At 31.8% G+C, this 19,870-nt stretch overlaps 2 protein-coding genes across 2 annotated transcripts; one reads left to right on the top strand and one right to left on the bottom strand.

Annotated features, from left to right (window-relative positions):
* Positions 1 to 454: 454 nt before the first annotated feature.
* EAF02_001701 (uncharacterized protein) lies at positions 455 to 1,243 on the bottom strand (the record flags this gene model as incomplete). Its single annotated transcript, XM_038897749.1, has 1 exon — positions 455 to 1,243. The coding sequence occupies one exon, from the start codon at positions 1,241 to 1,243 to the stop codon at positions 455 to 457; it is 789 nt and encodes a 262-aa protein (XP_038762724.1).
* Positions 1,244 to 2,309: 1,066 nt separating this feature from the next.
* On the top strand, positions 2,310 to 3,269 carry EAF02_001700 (uncharacterized protein; the record flags this gene model as incomplete). The annotated part of the gene is made up of 3 exons (XM_038897748.1): positions 2,310 to 2,365; positions 2,591 to 2,932; positions 2,975 to 3,269. The coding sequence occupies 3 exons, from the start codon at positions 2,310 to 2,312 to the stop codon at positions 3,267 to 3,269; spliced, it is 693 nt and encodes a 230-aa protein (XP_038762723.1).
* Positions 3,270 to 19,870: the final 16,601 nt, after the last annotated feature.

Genomic DNA, 19,870 nt, shown 5'->3' with positions numbered 1-19,870 from the left:
CTGCACTCTTACAACCGATGGATTCAATGATTGTATTCCGTTAAAGCAAAGCTGTTCTTTCTAAATTTGCATCGGATGGTCGCAAAAATCTGTTGGCAGTTTGAAGATGTTTTTTTTTGAAGACCTAGGTATATAATAGCATTCCTATGTCGCTAAAAGTGTAATCGCTAAGCTTGATGTCCAAGATCTTTGGATTACTTAAATGTTTGTGATTCATATGAGCATTTAAAATACCAAGTAGTGTTAAGGCAACTGATACAATGCTACTCTTTCGGGAAACATACTTCGTATTTCCTTCTATTCCCCTCTACTCATTCCATCCTTCACTTACCATTCTGTCTACTTAATTTTTATTTCCCCTCTGCTCTCCTCTAAAACATATTCGTTTCTCCAAAACCGAAACTTTGCCTCTTCATGGCTTGCTTACAAAACATCATCTCCTATAAGATCAAAATTAAAACCCTGCGTCAATCCCCCTTCTTCTACGTCTTCCCGGGTTCTTCTCCAACTCTTCCTCACGTTTAGAATACAAAACCGTCCCGACATCATTCATAATCTTATCCAAGCACCTCGCCTGTTCCATGTCGAACGAGGACCTTGATCTTAAACCAATTGCCCGCCTCTTTCTTCCCGCTACCTCTTTCACTTCATCATGCCTCGCCTGGAACTGTATTATCGGCAAACTCTCCCAATGTCTATCTTCCCTCAACGCCCTAATAGCTTCTAAAACCCATTCCGTCCTAGGTCTTGGCCCCTTGGGTCTCACCTCCTCCCACTCTTCATCATTCATCCCCTCCGGCCTTATTGGCAATGGCAAACATCTTGCAACCCGCAAATACACACTATCTTTCTCCTCAAATCTCTTCGTCCACCCAATCTTACAAGCAAACGTCCTCCTCGCGACCATCACCCCGCTCAAATCCCCTCCATTCTCATCAAATAGCGGATCCGCATCCTCGGAAGCGGGCGAAAGATCCATTGTCTTCATACCCCTAAAATCATTATACATCGTGCGAAACGACATCGTCGCGACGAATTTTCCAGACGGCATGTTATCGAATCGATGGAAAATAAGATATACATGTATGGAATATTTATGCACGGGAGAAACATAGACGCCGAGAGCGTGGCTCACGGTATTCCAGGGTCCTCGCTCATTGTATTGTCTGGCGGGAGGACGAGCCTGCTTTTTGCCTTTTTTGCCGTCGTCGTCGCCGCGCCAGAACTTTTCATGGTGAGACATGTTGTGAATGGTGGGTTAGCTTGGGGCGGAGTGCGCATTTATAGGGTTGTGTGTGCTAGGAGGAGGTGAGGTTTGAGTCGGGGGTCTTTCAATATGAGTGGTCGCTAGGGTCGAAGAGCTGGTCGAAAAGCCAGACTTTTGTCTAAGCCTCCTGCCTAGAACCAAGTTTGACAAATATTTTGTGTCAAAAATCTATTTTCAACATCATCTTGTTAATTCCATATCAAGATTTAAAGTTGAGGAATTGAGAGTAATTTTGTAAGTCATGTAACCGAAAGACTAACAACTACCTAGGTATCAGAAGTCGTAAATACGATTGATTCACATCTAGATTTCAGACAAACAAACCAGTATAAACTCATAAATGTTGAAATGAATGTGAATTCACTTTTATCCAGAACAAAAAGAGGTCTAGGTAACAGTATGATAATCACAAAAGTCAAACACTGTATGTAATTTGTAACATTTCACCTGCTAATGAATTAATCAAAGAGAAGAATCACAGTAGGTACCCTCAGAACTTTCTATCTTGAAAAATCCATATTTAATTAACTCCAAATGATTAGACACAATACAAAACAAAACATCTGTGTTCTACATACAAAAAATCAAACATTCACAAGCGAACCAACACTTTTTAAATTTTCTACGTCAACAAGTCATGTGAACTAACTTCTTCATTTCATCGTATGAATGTATTATATGCAAACACTCTTTAATCCAATAAACTGATCTCTCAGCGTATATTATACAATCAGGATTCTAGATTCCCGAGAACTCAAATTTGATATGAACCGTATTTACTCCTCGCTTCTGTACGGCTGTAACGAAGTTCATATGTTTATAAAGTATCTAGTAAATGGACTGAGAGATTCACATACTTGTATATACAACTTTTCTATAAGACAGTTTTGTATACAAATACTTTATCTACAGAAAGTTGAAAAACACAGCAGCACTAAGTGTTTTAAAACCAACTTGAGATTAGTCTTTCTTCACAACTCAATATACAAGATTCAACTAGACATTCACAAATTCCAAAGACTGATAACAGAGAAAAATTAAGATGTCACTTCCAAGTCGCAATTCCCCAACAATCAAAGCTCTAATCGAAAAGCAAAAGTAAGTCCGATCGTCCTTCATCCTATAGAGCTTTCATACACTGCACAAGAGAACGGAAGTGTGAGAACACTATCTAACCCACCCCAGAGAGAAAGAACGGAATACAATCCAAGTCAGAGTAGGCAAGCATAAAAACTTATACACACTCGAAAAAGATATTTTATACCGACATGCCCCATTTCTCAAAGGGGCTTGCTAACACTATTCTCGAGGACTTGATCACAGCGCTATCAACTTTCCACAAACAAATGATGTGGTGTTCAAGTTGTTTAAGACCTGGCTTTACAAGCTGGATTTAGGCGATGCTGATGAAGAAATTGCGCAATGGAAAGCTAGGAAGGTGAAAACTGGGGAGGAGGCGCAAAAAGCTGATGAAGGATCGCTCATCGATTTGGACACTTCGAAGGGAAAGGGAAACACAAAGAAAATTCGCGATTCGCAGAAAAACGAGATTCTGGAGATGATAGGCGGAGATCTAAATGCCACCAGCAATGTAGCGCTGACAAACTTCTGTTATCCACACATGGCCAATCTTCTCGATTTGTATCTATTTGCCGACATGGCCAAGTTACCACTACTCAAGAACCAGTGCATTGCAAAGTAATACAGATTTACCAAAGCCACGGGGTACATTATGACACCATGGCTTTCCTACATGTGGAAATATACAACTAAGGGTATGCTGATACGCAAATTTCTTCTCGATTTACTGACGTGGGAAATGCCGCCTTTGTTGTTCGAAACGAATTCGAAGGATTTTCCGGAAGAGTTGAGATTGGAGCTGCTGGTTAATATGGGATATGTGATTCAGGTAGCGAGGCATGGGACGACGGCGTTGGAGAAGAGTAATCCGTTGAATGAGATGAGTAGTTACTTTGAGGAGGTTGAGAAATCGGATGCGTGAGTTGGGTTCGATGGGAGTACAGATATCGTGCCTACTCCGGGAGCTAGATGGAACGGTGGTGTAAATCGAAGCATAATCATTGGCGATTGCATACTGTAAGACGGCGCGCAATTGCTTATTTACATGGCTTGATAATGGAGAGGGTACTTGTAGCTTTCGATCTTTTCAATGATAATACGTTGTGATTCGTGCTTTTGCAGATCGTCTACCATGGGGAATTAAATCTTTCGTGGAGTGTCCAAATACATACAACTACCTGCCAGGTACGTAATCTAATAGGAGAAAAACCACAGTCAAAAGATAACTTGGTTATAATGCAATTTAACTAAAATGAAGTGAGTATTACTAAAATACCCCTCTTCCATAACTCATAGTCAAATTCAACAAAGTAATACTCATAATAACAGACTCTAAACATAACTCCGTTCTATAGATCAACAAGCTCTTTTATACACAATCAGGGTGTCTCATAATCCGGATTACAATCCAGCAATAAACACAATCCAATCCCCAAACCAATTAGAATATTCAAATTATTCGAGATATTGAATTTGATTAAAACATTGAACTATTTTCAAATTTCTAATTGCTTTCCGATCTTCAAAGCATTGTATTACTCAACTACAATCTGGACTATTGGATACCCTAGAACTCTGATCATCGCCATCATCATCATCGTCACCGTCCCACAAGTCAAATTACAACAATATCAAACTTCATCGCCGCTAAACACCCCCTCATGGATACCGGATCGATAAACAGCAAATAAATCCATTCATTTATCCTCTCTCTGTTCAACGAATATAAATTTGATCTTCAAAAAATTTCCTGAACTTGAGCCACGCATACCTTCGCGAAAAAAACTCCCATCGTGCAGTAAAGAATCGCACAGCACCCAGAATTGGATAGTTCTCGGAAACAGGGAGTAGCTGTGGTGCATTAAGAGGGTGGCCGGAGCGGCGGAAAAGACATAGGAAAAGAAGTGTAAAGGCGAGTATCACGTAGGTAAAGAAGCGGAGGAGGGGAGATTGAAGAAGATCAATGGCAAGGAAGAGCATGATTACTGACTCTCGGATGGAGGGAGAAAGGAAAGATTTGAACGTGGTTGGAACTACCACAAATCTGGTACCATTTTCTTGTAGAACAACAGCTCAATTGACAATTTTTATGGAAAGATTTTCGTCGACCACGATTCGATTGAGGCCCTCAAGAGTTGACTCGGGGTCACAGATCATAGCTATTCCGATGAATTACTGAAACAGTTCATTCGATATAACGAATCTACCTGCACGCCCATAGGTCTTGACAAGTGTTACCAGAAGATCAATACAACGCCATTGATTCTAAACAGGAAACTGACAAATTTGGTCCAGTTTTAGAACTGCCTACTTGGGTGATGTGAAGTGGTGTGAGCTCGAAAATTGGTACGGCCAATAATGGTCAAGAGTATTCAGCATCAGTTCTAGGCAGAGGCTTGGAAGATGCGATGGCACTGTAGCTACAGCACCCACCCACCATCGACAGTTTGTAGACTCAAGCAATGGAAAGAGAAAGAAGCAACCAATTTTTGAAGGATAATGTACGCGTTTCGATTCCAAATTAGTTGTTGTACAGATGCGATCTGCCGATTGGTAGTCTTTATAGATAAGCTCTGCTCGTTAATCCGCCTATCGTTACATTTTTGCCGATCGAATAATTTGTTAAAATGAGACATGCAGTTGCTGTGCCTTATTGTTGCCCAAATACTGGGATATGCCCCTTGATCAATTTGTCTGAAAGAACCGACCTCGGAAGCATCAAAATCAGAATTAATTAAATCCATCACCCATGTTGTATTAATTCCAAATCAGTCTACAAATTTCATGTACGGACGTTGGAAGGGTAAGTAATGTAAAATGCACCTAAATGTGTCCCCACTTTTAGCCTTTGGATAAATCAAATCACATTGCTGGTTGAAAATTTATATAATGAACTCTAGGTGGTAGAAATATTGTAAAAATCACGTTTTTTTCAAAGTTATTTACTTTTTTTTATCAAAATCATTAATTTCTATTGGATTTTTGTCATGAGAGAATATGCCTATATAAACCCAATTAGCTTAATACTATCGATAATATCACTTTTAGCCTGATAGTTATGAGCCTGGTATGCGTTTATAACACAATGGTATAATTCTTCACTTTACCGTGCTCTCTTGTAAGGTTTGGGAGAACCCACTTATAAAAGAATATTTCAACAGACCTATATTAATCATCTGATCTTGGCCTATAAGAGCTGATGTAAGGAGCCTGCTCTATTACCCCACTATATTCATATAACCTAATAGTTATATCCAATGAAAAAACCTAGATTTAGATATATCCAATTAATAAAGAACCTAGATTCGGCAGTACACGGATATAGGAAGAGATTTGTATATACATAACTCGATAAAGCTAGTATAAAGGTTACTGCCTATTGTCACGGTATGGATACACATGATCGATAAGCGATAAGCTAGGCTTTGTTAGGCTAGCTTATAAGTGAAAATTCTGTATATCTTCATGTTGGAAGATCCTGTATCGTAACTCTTCGAGCTACATCTTAATCTATACTCTATATCTACTATTCTTAGCACCATCAAATATAAATTCCTAATCCCACCTGCCTATCTTGTGATATTATATAGCTCCTACTAATATCATTGCAATAGTAATATTAGCTCTATATTTGTTCAGTTACCCGGAGGATACCTTTGAGCTCAATATAACTGTGGCAAAGAATCTTCAAACTTGATATCAATACCTTCAATCAACAGCTATATATACTATTGGATTAAAAAAAGCCAATTTGTTTCTTGAATATAAAATTCGAAAAATGTTTATTAAAAGATATATTGAGGCCTTTTTACACGAGTAGATCGCTATATAGAATATTCGCTTGTTTAATTGTTTTGCTAAATCTGTACCTGTTTCTATTATATTTTCTAAAACAATATCTACTAAATCTACTCTCGAATTGTTTGATATTACTATATCTGTTTTATTTGCTACTATCTGTGACACTTTGTCTTAGAAGAACTGCGAGAGCAGGGTACAATTTATCCTTAGAATCTACAACTACAGAATCAAAAGCAAAGCGTTCATAGAGCGCTTCTATATATTAGCTATGTACACGTGATCGTGTACGTGCGCAAGCGCGCACGTGAGCAATCGCAATTGTGAGCAATCGCAATTGTGATTAGGTGCGATCCGTAATACTACCCCCCCTTTCGAAAAAGCTTACCTTTAAGCTTTACAATTATCTAATCTGTAGATGTATTGGTAATCCTAATAAGACATCGTTATTTACATTGTAATATAGCGTAATAAATAGGTGTATATACAAATTTTGCTTTTTTTGCAATGAGAAGGCACATAGGAAACAAAGGAAACCATCCTGTAGCCTAGTAATAGTGCGAAGCCTTCGAAATATATAGATCGCCCGAATTTCCCTTTCTTTTTCAAATCTTTTCTGATCATTCATTTTCTTTATATTCTTCAATTAATAATCAATATGCCTTTTATACTATCAAGAAAATGCAGTAGTAAAAGCAAGTTGTTGTCAGTACAGTTAAAGTAGCAGAAAAATACATATATAGTAATAAATTGTTTATTTTTCTTTTATATTTGCTTTGCTAATATATTTCTTTATAGCTTATAATAAAGAGAGTATCTGCCTTTTCTGTTATATAAAGCAAATGTTCTATTGAGGAAGAGGAAAAGTCAAGCTATAGTGGAAGTGGTAATGATCCTGTTGGCAAAGAGGAGGATGATAAGGAAGATAGATTAGATAATGAAAATGCATATAAATAAGATTTTCTTTTAATATTTCCAGCTTGCAGTTAGCTTATCTAATAAATGCGATTACAGATATTGAAGGCAATATGTCTGAAGGTGGGGTTGATTTTCAATATGCTTATTAGATATATCTGTTTTATTGTTTTTCGAGATAGAATTTGGAGGAAGAATATAATCCCTTGATTAATTGTATTGATAATTATAAAAAGAAGTTTACTGATAAATTGATTATAGCAATACATTATTTTCATAATCTTGAAAATGATAACAAGATAATTAAAGAAAATATCCTAGAGGCCTTGTATTAAAATCAATCTGGTTGCAAATTCGATATATTTTATTGTAAAAGTATTAACTTTATTGATATTGATAAATAGGAATCTCTAAATAAAAGGTTATCAAAAAAGATGGTATTATAACAAAAACAATGTATTCAAGAAAACGGCTAGGTTTGTACTGATTGTATATATAGTTGTATTTCCAGTAAGGGAGATAGTATCTGCTATTGACTTTCTGGATAATCGTTTGGTTAATCTTGCTGTTTGTTTTGTTTGACTGATAAGTATAAGTGTAAGCACTTGTCTGACAGGGATATATACAAGATATTTCTCTAATACCGATTAACTATTACTGAATATAGTAATATAGTAAAGGTAAGTTATAACTTTGCTAGCTTTTAGTAAAATTAATTTTTGAAATAATTTAATATATAAAAGGAATTAAAGAATTGTATTTCAAAAGAAATACTTTCTTTTATCCTTATTCGAAAAGCTATGGAATATTATATAGTAGAGATTGTAATGCGGGGAGACAAATTGGAATAGCAATACTAGTTTATTTTAATTCAAATAGAAGCAGAGCTTTTAGCAGCTTGTAAGCAATTAGATGCAATTGAATGCAGACTTGGCTTTATTGTTGTATATGCTGTGACTAATAGTCGTTTTGTCTTTCGGCTTGTAATTATTCTATGTATACTTATTATTATTATTGACTAGGGACTTGGCTAATATTTCAGTTTAAACTATTCAGTCTTTGCTATTATACCTTACCTGACTGTAACCGTTAATATTTATAGAGGCTTTCTTTCTAATTTGATTTAAATTTATTGAATAAAGAAAAAGACTTTCTTTATTAATATTTTATCTTTATCCAATTACTTTCAGCCTTTTATACAATTAGAATTTTCTTTGTTACAATAATAAATTAAAGAAATTCTTTTTATTTTTTTTATTTATATATTAATTATTATTTATAAAATTATAATTATTCTTTTTATTCTTGTAGAAACAAATCCATTCTGGTAGGTGCATAGGGGGTTCTAATAGAATGAGATTTTATAGATAGAAGTTATAGAAATGGTATGGGGCAGTTTTTAAATTAAAGACGGGGTATCAAATGAAATTATTATTGGTATTTAGTTATAATACTTTATACTTAAACTATTGATATATTTTCTTTATAGCTAGAATATACTTCATTTCCCATTCAGTATTATTAATAATATTTATTGAGGGTGGTGATTTGAGGATTTGTTCGGAAAATGAGTTATCTGCTATTTTACAGAATTTATTAAATGAAAATACAGAGTGGATTTTTATAGTAAATAATAAGTTTAATTAAAAGGAATCTCCAGTCTGACCAATAATCTTAAATCTATTTTGAATAGGGTAATCTAGTTTTTTGAATAGTTGTTGTATTGGAAAATCCCTTATACTGAGCTATACATAGTCTTCTATATCAAAATCAATTGAATAATAATACGAGTTAGTTAATCGAGATATCTTTTTTTGTATATACAAGATATTTTCTTTTGCTCAATCGAATACTAGTTTATTACATTTGGTATATTCTCTAGCATCAGTTATATTCAAATTATCGATAAATATAATGGAGTCGAGTTTCCAATTTTAGAGATTATGGGGTAGATAGTTATACAAGATCTTGTATAGGATTTGATTATCTAGTGATTCATAGGGAAGCGTAAGTTAAGTGTAATCCATTATTAATAGGAATTCAGATTAATCATTTTAATAATAGCTTATAAAGAATTACAAGTATTATTAGAGATATTGATTATAAATCTCAATTTGATTGTTAGTTTACAAATAGTGAGTAGTAGATAACTTGACTTGTATTTCTAAGATATTATTGAATTCTTATTAGAATTTGGATATGGATTGAGGATTACGATTAGAGATTATAATCTCCAGAGTATTGTAATATCTATATATATAATATAGATACAAGCGGGTCTGATCTTTCGAATCGATTGATTTATAATAGGATATCGAAATAGCTTGTTTGATCAATTAGTCAATAATAACGAATACATTATTGTAATTGTATTTATCCTTATTGAAACTGTAATAGTTTATAGTAATATATTGCCATACTTATATAGAGATTGGGAGCAGGTGGAGGAGACTAGAAATGCAATCTTTTGGTATAGAGCTATACTTGTATTTGTAGTAATTCCGTATATATTAATTGATTATATTGTTTATATTCTTTTAATAGTATTGATTAACCAAAAGAGTGTAGATCTTTTTAATATCAGGGTATATAATAGAAACTAAATCGTAAACTTCATAAATCAAATAGATTCGCAGATTTTCAATATTCGGTATATAAAGTCGATTATTGTAAAGCAAAAGTCCTTTCTCGAATATGAGATATTTATACGATTTGGTAATCTAAATATACAAAGTTTCTAAATTTGAATAAGATCTATTTGCTTTAATGATATAATTTATAATATCAAAAAGCAATATAATTATATATATATCGATATTTGCAATTATATCCAGGTCTTATCACAAAGATTTGTATATAATCTTTATATCCACTTGATCATCTTTTATAAGCTATTGAAAACGATTCTTTTTCTTAATACTATTCTATTAATCCAATTTGTTAGTATAGTATATAAGTATATCTACAAGTGGATTATTCTTTTCAGTATAATATATAATAATGAAATTATACTCAGCAAGTAATTCTATTCAGCACGCTTATCGAGTGTTCAGCTGTTTAATTGATATAAAGTACTCAAGCACTTTATAATCGATATACACTTTGATCTGGTATAGGGATTCAACAAATTCAGCTTTCCAGTAGCCTAGGGATTTGATGATTATAAGCATTTCTTTATCATAAACTTTGTAATTCAGCTTGGTGATAATTATCGTTTTCGAAAAATAGGTAATTAATAACTATTCGTTGCTATGCTTTTAAAATAGCATACTAGCAACTATACCATCGAATATATTGGTTTCTAGTATACAAGATAGTATATAATTATAATACTATAGGAAAGGAGTGAAGATGAGTTTGTCTTTAAATATATCAAATGTAATTTGATAGATTTCATCAAAATGGAATTTGACATTTGCTTTTGTGAATTCATAAAAAGGTTTTACTATTATACCGTAATTCTTAATGAATTAATAATAAAAGTTACAAAAACCTAAAAACAATTGGATACCCTTTACAATAATAGAATAAATCCAAATAGTAATTACTTCAATCTTTTCTAAATCGATTTATACACTATCTATAAAGATAATAAAACCTAAATACTTTATATATTTGATATTGAATTTATATTTCTTAAAATTTGCCTAAAAACTAGCGAACTTAAATTGTTCGAAAATGCATTTGATATATTCCTTGTGTTTATCTTTGTTTTCAGAATATATAAGAATATCATTAAGGTAAACAGTATAGAAGTTATCTAAATAGTTAAATAGGATATTATTTATATATTATTAATAAGTCATAGGGCTATTTGTCAGTCCAAAAGATAAAACTTTATATTTATAGAAACCATATCGAATACGAAAGATAATATATTTTTTAAAAGCTAAATCTATACAGATACAATAAAACACTTATCGAATATCTAATTTGATATATACCTTTGCATTAGCGAATCATGCAAATATCTTGTTAATAAGAGATAGAGGGTATCTATTTTTGTATATTAAAAAATTAAATAGTCAAAAGTCTATACAGAATCTTAAGCTTTCATTCAGCTTTTTTATAAAGAGAATCAATACTGCGAATAATATTTAACTGGATTTTATAAATCCTTTAACAAGATTTTCTATAATATATTCTTTAACAACCTCAAGCTATTCGAGTAATATCTTATACAAAGAATTGTATTTGAAAGCTTTTTCACTTTCTTTTTCAAATATAATCTTATAATTATATAACCAGAAGAGAGATAGGATATCGGACTTGTGTTTAGAGAATGCTTAGTGATATTACTAGTAAACTTTAGGAATCGGAGGCTCCATCTCAATGTTTGCAATAATGTAATTGAAAGTAATAATAATTTCTGATTTAGAATTATTTAAAGTAGTAATTGTAGTTGAGATTCAATAATTGTTATTTTGATTAGATTTATAAATCGAAATAATATTGTTAATCTTTGTATATGTGATTATAAAGATTTTATGATTCTTACTTCTTTTGTAGGTAAATTGAAATTGAGTTGGCTTGAATATATAAATATTGAATATATCAGAGATATGAAATAGAAGGGATTCATAAACAAACTGAATAGAGATTTGATCGAAAATAGGTTTCTTTTTCAGATTGATTGGAATCTGAGCTTCGATTGCATTTGAGATTATTATATTAATCTCTTAGGGAAAAGTAATAAATATTTTAGATATAATCAGTGCTATAGTTAGTTGTTTATTATCAAATTGATGATACATCTCTTCCAATCGGACATTCCAATTATCAGTATCTTTTTATTTCAAGTGATTGATTCTGGATTGTTGAAGACTATCTCTGATTAAAAGTATATTTTTTAATAAAGAAATAGTAAGAGAATACTTGAAAGGCTATTTAAAGCATCAATTAAAACAATCAACTTTAACTCAGATTTTTGCTAACCATTTGCGACCTAGGATTATACTATATAAACCCAAATTGGTAATAAGAAATAACAAATAAGACTATTATTAAACATTAATCATAAAATTAAAAAATATAAAATAAATAATAGCTTTATTTTATATATTATTATAGCTTTTGATTTCAATCAGTAATTCGAATAATATAAAGTAGGATTTGAATATAGAAAATAATAATAAAAGAAATATCTTATCAATAAAAGCAAAATTATTCACTCCGAAATCTATAAAAGATTGAGTATTATATAAATATCCGTTCTTCGAAAATATATATAATAGATTTATAAAATCACCTCCCATTAGTTTTGTCAAATCAAGAAATCTTATATCCCAGATCGCGCTTAGAAGAGAACTTCTATCTAAACGTGTTGATTTAAATATTAGTCTTCAATAATACAAGCGAATTCGATAGCTTCCATTTGTACTTCTTGATTTATATTCTTCTTGGTATTCTTTTTTATATCATAAAACTCTTTATCTTCTTTAATTTCTTGGATCTCGGCTATAGTGTTTATATTATTTATATATAGCATAAAACTACAATTCACTCCCGATGTAAAAACAGTAATACTACAATTAAAATTGTTTCCTAGAGATAGAGTATTATTTGGCTTGAAGGTTTCTATATAGCTAATAGAAGTACGAGAAGGATATTAAATATAAAATTAAATAAATAGATTCGAATTATCCAATAAATAGAGAGTGTTTCTAGAAGTAGTCAACGAATTGATATTACTAGACAGCTTTTTAAGAAATATCTCTTTAGTCGTTTTATAATAATTATATTCTCGAAATATAACTTCAAGTTTGTCGATCTCAATAAGCTTGATAGCCAGATCCTCAACAGTATAGCATTTGTTGATATAAAGGCCAATAGCTTGTCAAAGAAAATCGGATATTTTTCTTTCCAGATCACAAAGAAAAGTTATCGGATTGATGATTTCCGTCTGTGTAACTAATAATTTAAACCTATAATATCATACTAAGAAATTTCCTTATTAGATATTATTAAATATAACCCAATATTCGTACTCAGTTCATGCATAATCAGCTTCGGCCGGGTTCTTGTAAATAACTGCAAGCTAATCGATCAATTGCTATCCTGTCAAACAGAGAACTTGAATATATAGCAAGAATACATATTCTTGTACCTTTCCTTCTATTTAATTTATTATATAAAATCACTATTACACTTTTGAGATAAATAAATTTTCGTAAAGTTCGAGTTGCTCGATAACCAATAACTACTAGAGACTTACTTTTGGCTTCACATTATCTTTGAATTTGAATGAAAAATTAATGGGCTTTAAAATATATAAACACTCTACTACAATAATAAATAAACGAGAGTGGGGTATTCAATAAATTTGTAGATCGCTTGATAAAGTAATTGAATTTGAGAAGGGTCTGCTATCGATACTCGAAAGGGATTATTACAAAAACTGACTTCGCAAGCAAGGATTTTTCTTATTCTTCCTTTTCCCAATAATAAGAGATACTCTCTCAATAGAATCGACTAGAACATTAGAAATCCGGACTTTATGATTTGCAAGGGAATCTGTATAATATTGTTATCAATATCTTGGAGGTTAAAATAAATAAGTAATATTAAAATTATACTATAGCAATTCGTCTTTGAGTCTTATAATTTCGTTTTATAAATTCTTAAAGTCTTTAAAAATCAGTACTTATTCTTTCTATAACAAAAAAGTATATATCAGCATACTACCCTCGAAAGTTAATACCTTAATTAAAAAATCGTTTCCAGACTGTTTATCCTTTTTATATCTACCAGTATTTACATTAGAACTATAAGGACTATAACCATCACTCTATTGAGATTAACTATCATCGACTGAGAATACTCAGTCAACAAGAAAAGGAAAGCGATAAAGTCCCTTTGAGATAAATAAGTTGGATATAATAGTGATACTTATAATTCTATATATTAAGGATTTATTGTTTTTTATCAAATAGATTTACTCAGAATCAGCCCTCTTTCTATAAATAATATCGAATATCCTCGATATACCCAAAAAGATATTATAATTATAAGGTATTATTTGATTGGCTATTAAATAGCCATACGATTATATAGTGAATTGTAAATAATATAACACTTTGCTTTAAAAGAACTACAAGAATAGGATACAATTTATCCTTAGAATCTATAACTACAGAATCAGGAGCAAAGCACTTATAAAGCGTTTCTATATACTAGCTATATACATATGATCGTGCACATGCGCAAGCACGCATATAAGCGATCGCAGCTGCGATTGGGTGCGATCCGTGACACTATCTGTTTAAATGAATATATTCCTAATCTTAAAGAATTTGATAATTCCCAATCCGATCTGTAAAGATTCGTTTAATAGATATATATAAAGATAAGCTTGAACTCTGATTGTTTTCTTATTGCCTTTGCTTATCTGACTTATACCATTAGAAGATTTATTGGAAAAGCTTATAAACTAATTCTTCCCAAGATTATCCACAGTATCCCATAATTCATTAATTATAACCTACTTTTGGAATATTTAGAGAATATTTTTGGGAATCCCAATTACAAACAGAATACCCAAAATCAATTGTATCTGCTCAAATAAAAACATTTTGATTTCAATATTTACTTTATTGAATTTCAGAAACTAATTCTGAAAGACAAAATACCTGATAACGCTCTGATTCTATTACTATTTCAAGGAATCTTTTAAGAATTATAAGATATATTGTTTTATAACTTACTCCTATTCTATGATTTTCAGAAATACTTTGCTTATCTATAATAATTTAATAATCGGTTTTATTAGTATTAATAACAAATCTCTTAAAACCATCCTACCACTTCTATCTCCACTAAAAGAAAGACTCCCGCTTTATTATCCGAATCTACTTGTAACCCTGTAATCCAATTTTTCTATACAAACAAGACTGCTTTTCCACCCACCCAGAGAAAAGATTCTATAAATCTCAGCTTTTAATATTGTATTATTAATAATAGTTTATTCCAAAAGAAATGAGAAGAATGTTATCACTATAGCTCTATTAATCATTTGATTCGAGATTATCTATATTCTGATACCTGCTTTATCCAGCTCAGAATTGGGATTTTCAGTTTATCCAGATACAATCCCACTCCGAGAAGCCCATCAAAGGATAGAATATCCGTCTGATCCCCGCTTTGCTTTCTATTACGATTACTGCCTTGCTTTCCGGTTAGCTTATCCGGATCAGAAAACAGGATTTGCTTAATTTAAATCGCTATTAGGGCGACTCTTTATGTAAACTCTGTCTATCTGCTACTGCCATTTAAGGATTGTTTTTAAAAAATGAATTGAATAATCATATAGATCTAATAATCCTACCTGTTACCCTACTCCTAGAAAAAGAGACTTTCCTAATCTACACCATAGTGGATAGTAATTGTAAAAGGACTGCCTTTGCTAATTAAAGTTGAATACTATCCCAAAAGATCCCTAAATATAAATTATCTGCTGTCTTCGAAGTTATTAGATTCGATGGCAAAATTCTACCTGGAAATCGGGTTATATCCTATATTCGTATTGGACTTAGAATTAATAACTATATCGAGAAAAGAGTTATTCTATATATGATTGAATTAGTTTATTACCCTGTAGTATTAGGTATAACCTAGCTTAAGAAGTATAATTCCTATATCGATTTTATAACAAACTTCTTCCAATTCAATAGTCTATATTACTATGAATTTTATAACACTCTATCCCGTTCATTCCGAATAAAAGCTCTTCCCGATGTTCCCCCGAAAGCCTGATCTGTACACCTGTTCGATTGTCCTGAAGGTTTTAAGGATCGAAATATAGCCGCGATTTTTCTGAGGGCCTATTCTACATACACCCATTGGAAGTATGAAATGTTTTAAATCTTTGTTAAACAGATTAATAACATTCTGAAAAAAAAGAAAGAGTTCGATTTGAATAATCTTCTGCCCGAGTTTCGAAATTGAAAAGATATATTTTCCCTATAGAATACTGATAAGCTATTACTATATTAATTATATAATTATAAAATCTGATTTCAAAAGGGATCTGTATTGCTTTTTGAAGCCTTATATACCATATCCCAAACCAAACTCGAAGCTTTAAAAGAATAGCTAAAGGAAAATCTAAAGAAAGGATTTATTCATTCCAATTCCTTTCCTACTACATTCCTTATATTGTTTGTTAAAAAAGCCGATGAAGGCCTTTATTTCTATATTGATTATAGAGCTCTAAATAATCTATTTGTAAAAGATTGATATTTACTACTATTAACTAAAGAATCTCTGAATAATTTGAAAGGGATAAAGTATTTTAATAAAATCAATATTATCTCCATCTTCAATAATATCAGAATTAAGAAAGGATAAAAGTATCTAATTGTATTCTGTATCCGATTCGACCTGTTCGAATTTCTAATCATATCATTTGGGCTGATAGGGATACCTATTATATTCTAAAAGTTTATTAATAACTCCCTATATAAATACCTAAACATATTCTGTACTATATACCTGAACAATATATTGATATATAATCGTACCCAAGAGGAATATATTCGCCATATTCAAAAAGTCCTGTAAGTACTGAGAAAAGCTGGCTTATTTGTAAAATTCAAAAAATGCGAATTTCTGAAATCTGAAATTATCTTTTTTGATCTAATTGTGAGAAAGAATAGTATCCGAATGGATTTAGAGAAGATATGGATTATTGTGAACTGGAAATTGCCCGAAACTATAATCAATATATAAATATTTGTTGGATTTGCGAACTTTTATTATCGATTTATTAAGAACTTTTCGAAGATAATCAGTTTGATGATAAAGCTGATTAAGAAGAATATCCTGTTTCTATAGAATAATATCTGTTAAGACGTTTTCGATTAATTAAAGAAAGTATTTATTGAAGTTTTTATTCTAACCTCCTTTAATTAGAAAAAGGAAATAATTCTAAAAACCGATATATCGGATTATATTTCCGTGGGAGTTCTCTCTCAATATAATAAGGAGGGGATTCTGAAATTTGTTATATTCTTTTTGAAGAAGTACTCCATTATTGAATATAATTATAAGATCTATAATAAAGAACTCCTGGTTATTATTTATTACTTCGAAAAATAGCATTTTGAATTTGAAGATATATTGTCTCTAATCTAGATAATTATGGATTATAAGAATTTGGAATATTTTATAATAACAAAACTATTAAACCATCATTAAGTTTATTAATCTGAATTTCTATTTTGATTTAATTTCTGAATTATCTATTATCCCAAAAAGCTAGATGCTAAATTTAATACTTTGATTAGGAGGTTAGAGGATTTTTTTAAAGAGGGGGATAAACATTTTTTGTATTAAAGCCAAGTTGTTTTGAAAAAAGAAAATTTAGATTCTAATCTGTTTTTTAATATCAATATATCAAAAGAAGTTAAGATTGTTAAGAAAGTACGATTTGCTATTATTACACAATTCGCACCCGAAAAGATGGAGATGATCCACATAACACGGCACAAGCATTCCATCAACCCGGCATGCGAAATAAACCGCGATTGCACCATCTCACCGATCGTACCAGGATCGGCTCTACGATAGCTAGACATATGATTTGATTGCAAGCTCACATTCAAACAGCATATCGAAATGCGAGCAGTCAAAGGCCGGAAATTAGCTCATCACATCCAAGGACTAGCCCGGATCACAAACGAACCCCCAGCAGCATCCTTACAAAAAGCAATGATCACTTGCTTATACCCAGCCCTATTCTATGGGGCAGAGATATAATATATAGGACAAACAAAAACCACTAAACAGCACCGAGATGGGATACCAGTAATAATGAGCATTCGATTAGGAGGAGTGATTCTAGTTATCAATAAGGTTCTACAAATAGTAATCAGAGAAGTCCTCCCAGTCTAACGAATGATCCCGAATATAATGATAATGAGAGACAGCACTCTTCTATCAACAGAAATAACATTAAAATAAATAAAATGGAGAGCAACCTTCTATACCCAAATTATTGATTCAAAACACTTGCTTTATCACCAAGGAATAAGAACCACCTATTCCTCCGGTAACAGGGAAGACTAATTGCAGCCAGTCAGAACAAAGGTCCAGGTGATTAGCCAGTACCTTCCCCAAATCAAGGAGACGACTTTAGCAGGGCCCCACTATACACTAGGGTGTCGAACAGATCCCACTAAAGGCCTTACGAAAAAGGTAGCGGCAAAACAGTTTCAGGAATGATGAAACAAGCGTATACACAATCAGATCACCATATTCTCTAATGGATCGGAACAGACCGATAAGGATAATAGGCGAGTAGGATATGGATATATTGTATATAGAGGATAGATAGTAGTATGTAAAGGAAACAATGAATTGCATTACAATTCTCATATATTCGACACAGAAGCGATCGGGGCATACCGAGGCCTTCAAGTAGCGATCAGAAATATTACCGGTATAAAACAAATGGAAATCTGTATATGCATCGATAGCATATCAGTGATATAGGGAATGAAAGGCATAGCCTCTATCACATCGCAATGGGCTTTCCTCAAATGCTATAAACTAATGCAAACACACTCGATCCAGATCAAATAGTCGCCAGGCTATATAGGGATCGAAGGGAATGAGTGTATGGATGCACTTGCTAACAAAGGAACAAGAAAATCAGCCTTAGGGTATATAAATCGATCTATAGCAAGTGATATCCATTTTATAGCAAAAACTACTATGGAATCAGCAGTATAGATATAGTGAATCAAATAGATATTAATACTTTCCAAACAATACCAAAAATGAAATCTAAAGAGTATAAACAAATACCTTAAGGAATTAAAACTCTTATAAATAACTCTTTATTACATACTAGTGATCCATTCAGTACATAACAACTTCGAAAACTACCATCGACAATTTAAATACAAGAAAACAACAATCCACTACTTATACAAAGCATTCAAATCCCCCGAGCATATTGTGCATTACCACAAAGTTCTTACGACCTATAAAACCTAACCCTTAGATATCAAGTTTAAATATTTATTCTGTAATCAAGTAGTTTAAAAATGATTACTGAAATAGCTAATATATACACTAACTAAATTCACTAAATTCATTACTATAATAGATTTTTATAAAAACATATACCCTAAAATATTATCAAAAAATAAAAAGAGAAAAGGAAAAGAATCAATTGATCCAAGCAAACATAAGCAAGAAATAGAAGAGGATAGATCTAAAAAAACTATATAAAAGAAAATTGAAGCATATAGTATATTATATTATAATAGAATATATACAAAGCTACCCTTACAGGATAAAACAGTTTTTAAATAAATACTATATAAAAGATCGGAAAGCGTGCATGAAAGCACTTAGAGGATTGGAGATAAAGATACAAGTGCACTAGCCATCACTTGGGAGACTACTAAGAGTATTGAGATCCTATCCCTAAGAAAAGGGGATCATGTAAACTAGAAGATTATCCCGTAGTTAGCCCAACCGTAATGCCCCCTGGGAGGCTCGCCTATACGACCCGGTTGAAAATTACTAATAATAATAATAATAATAATAATATTACACAAAGCTAGAGAAACTCTAATACTATTAATCCTTTTGATTTTATTATACCCAAACCTGAATTTCTGTTTGTTATATTAGAACCCGACCCTGTAATACCTCTAAAGAATTGAAAAACATTTTTAAACCTGCCTACCAACCTGTTATTCCTATTCCAAAAAGGCTACCAAGCTGACCTTGTTCCCAAATCTATTCTGAAATCCCTATAAGAGGGATTCCCGAAATACTCGAGAATCATTTTTACTGAGT

The sequence above is a fragment of the Botrytis sinoallii genome, assembly GCF_014898435.1.
Source record: "Botrytis sinoallii strain Bc 23 chromosome Unknown BSIN_002, whole genome shotgun sequence".
NCBI classification, from domain to species: Eukaryota; Fungi; Ascomycota; class Leotiomycetes; order Helotiales; family Sclerotiniaceae; genus Botrytis; species Botrytis sinoallii.
This window is presented reverse-complemented; position numbering and strand designations above follow the sequence as displayed.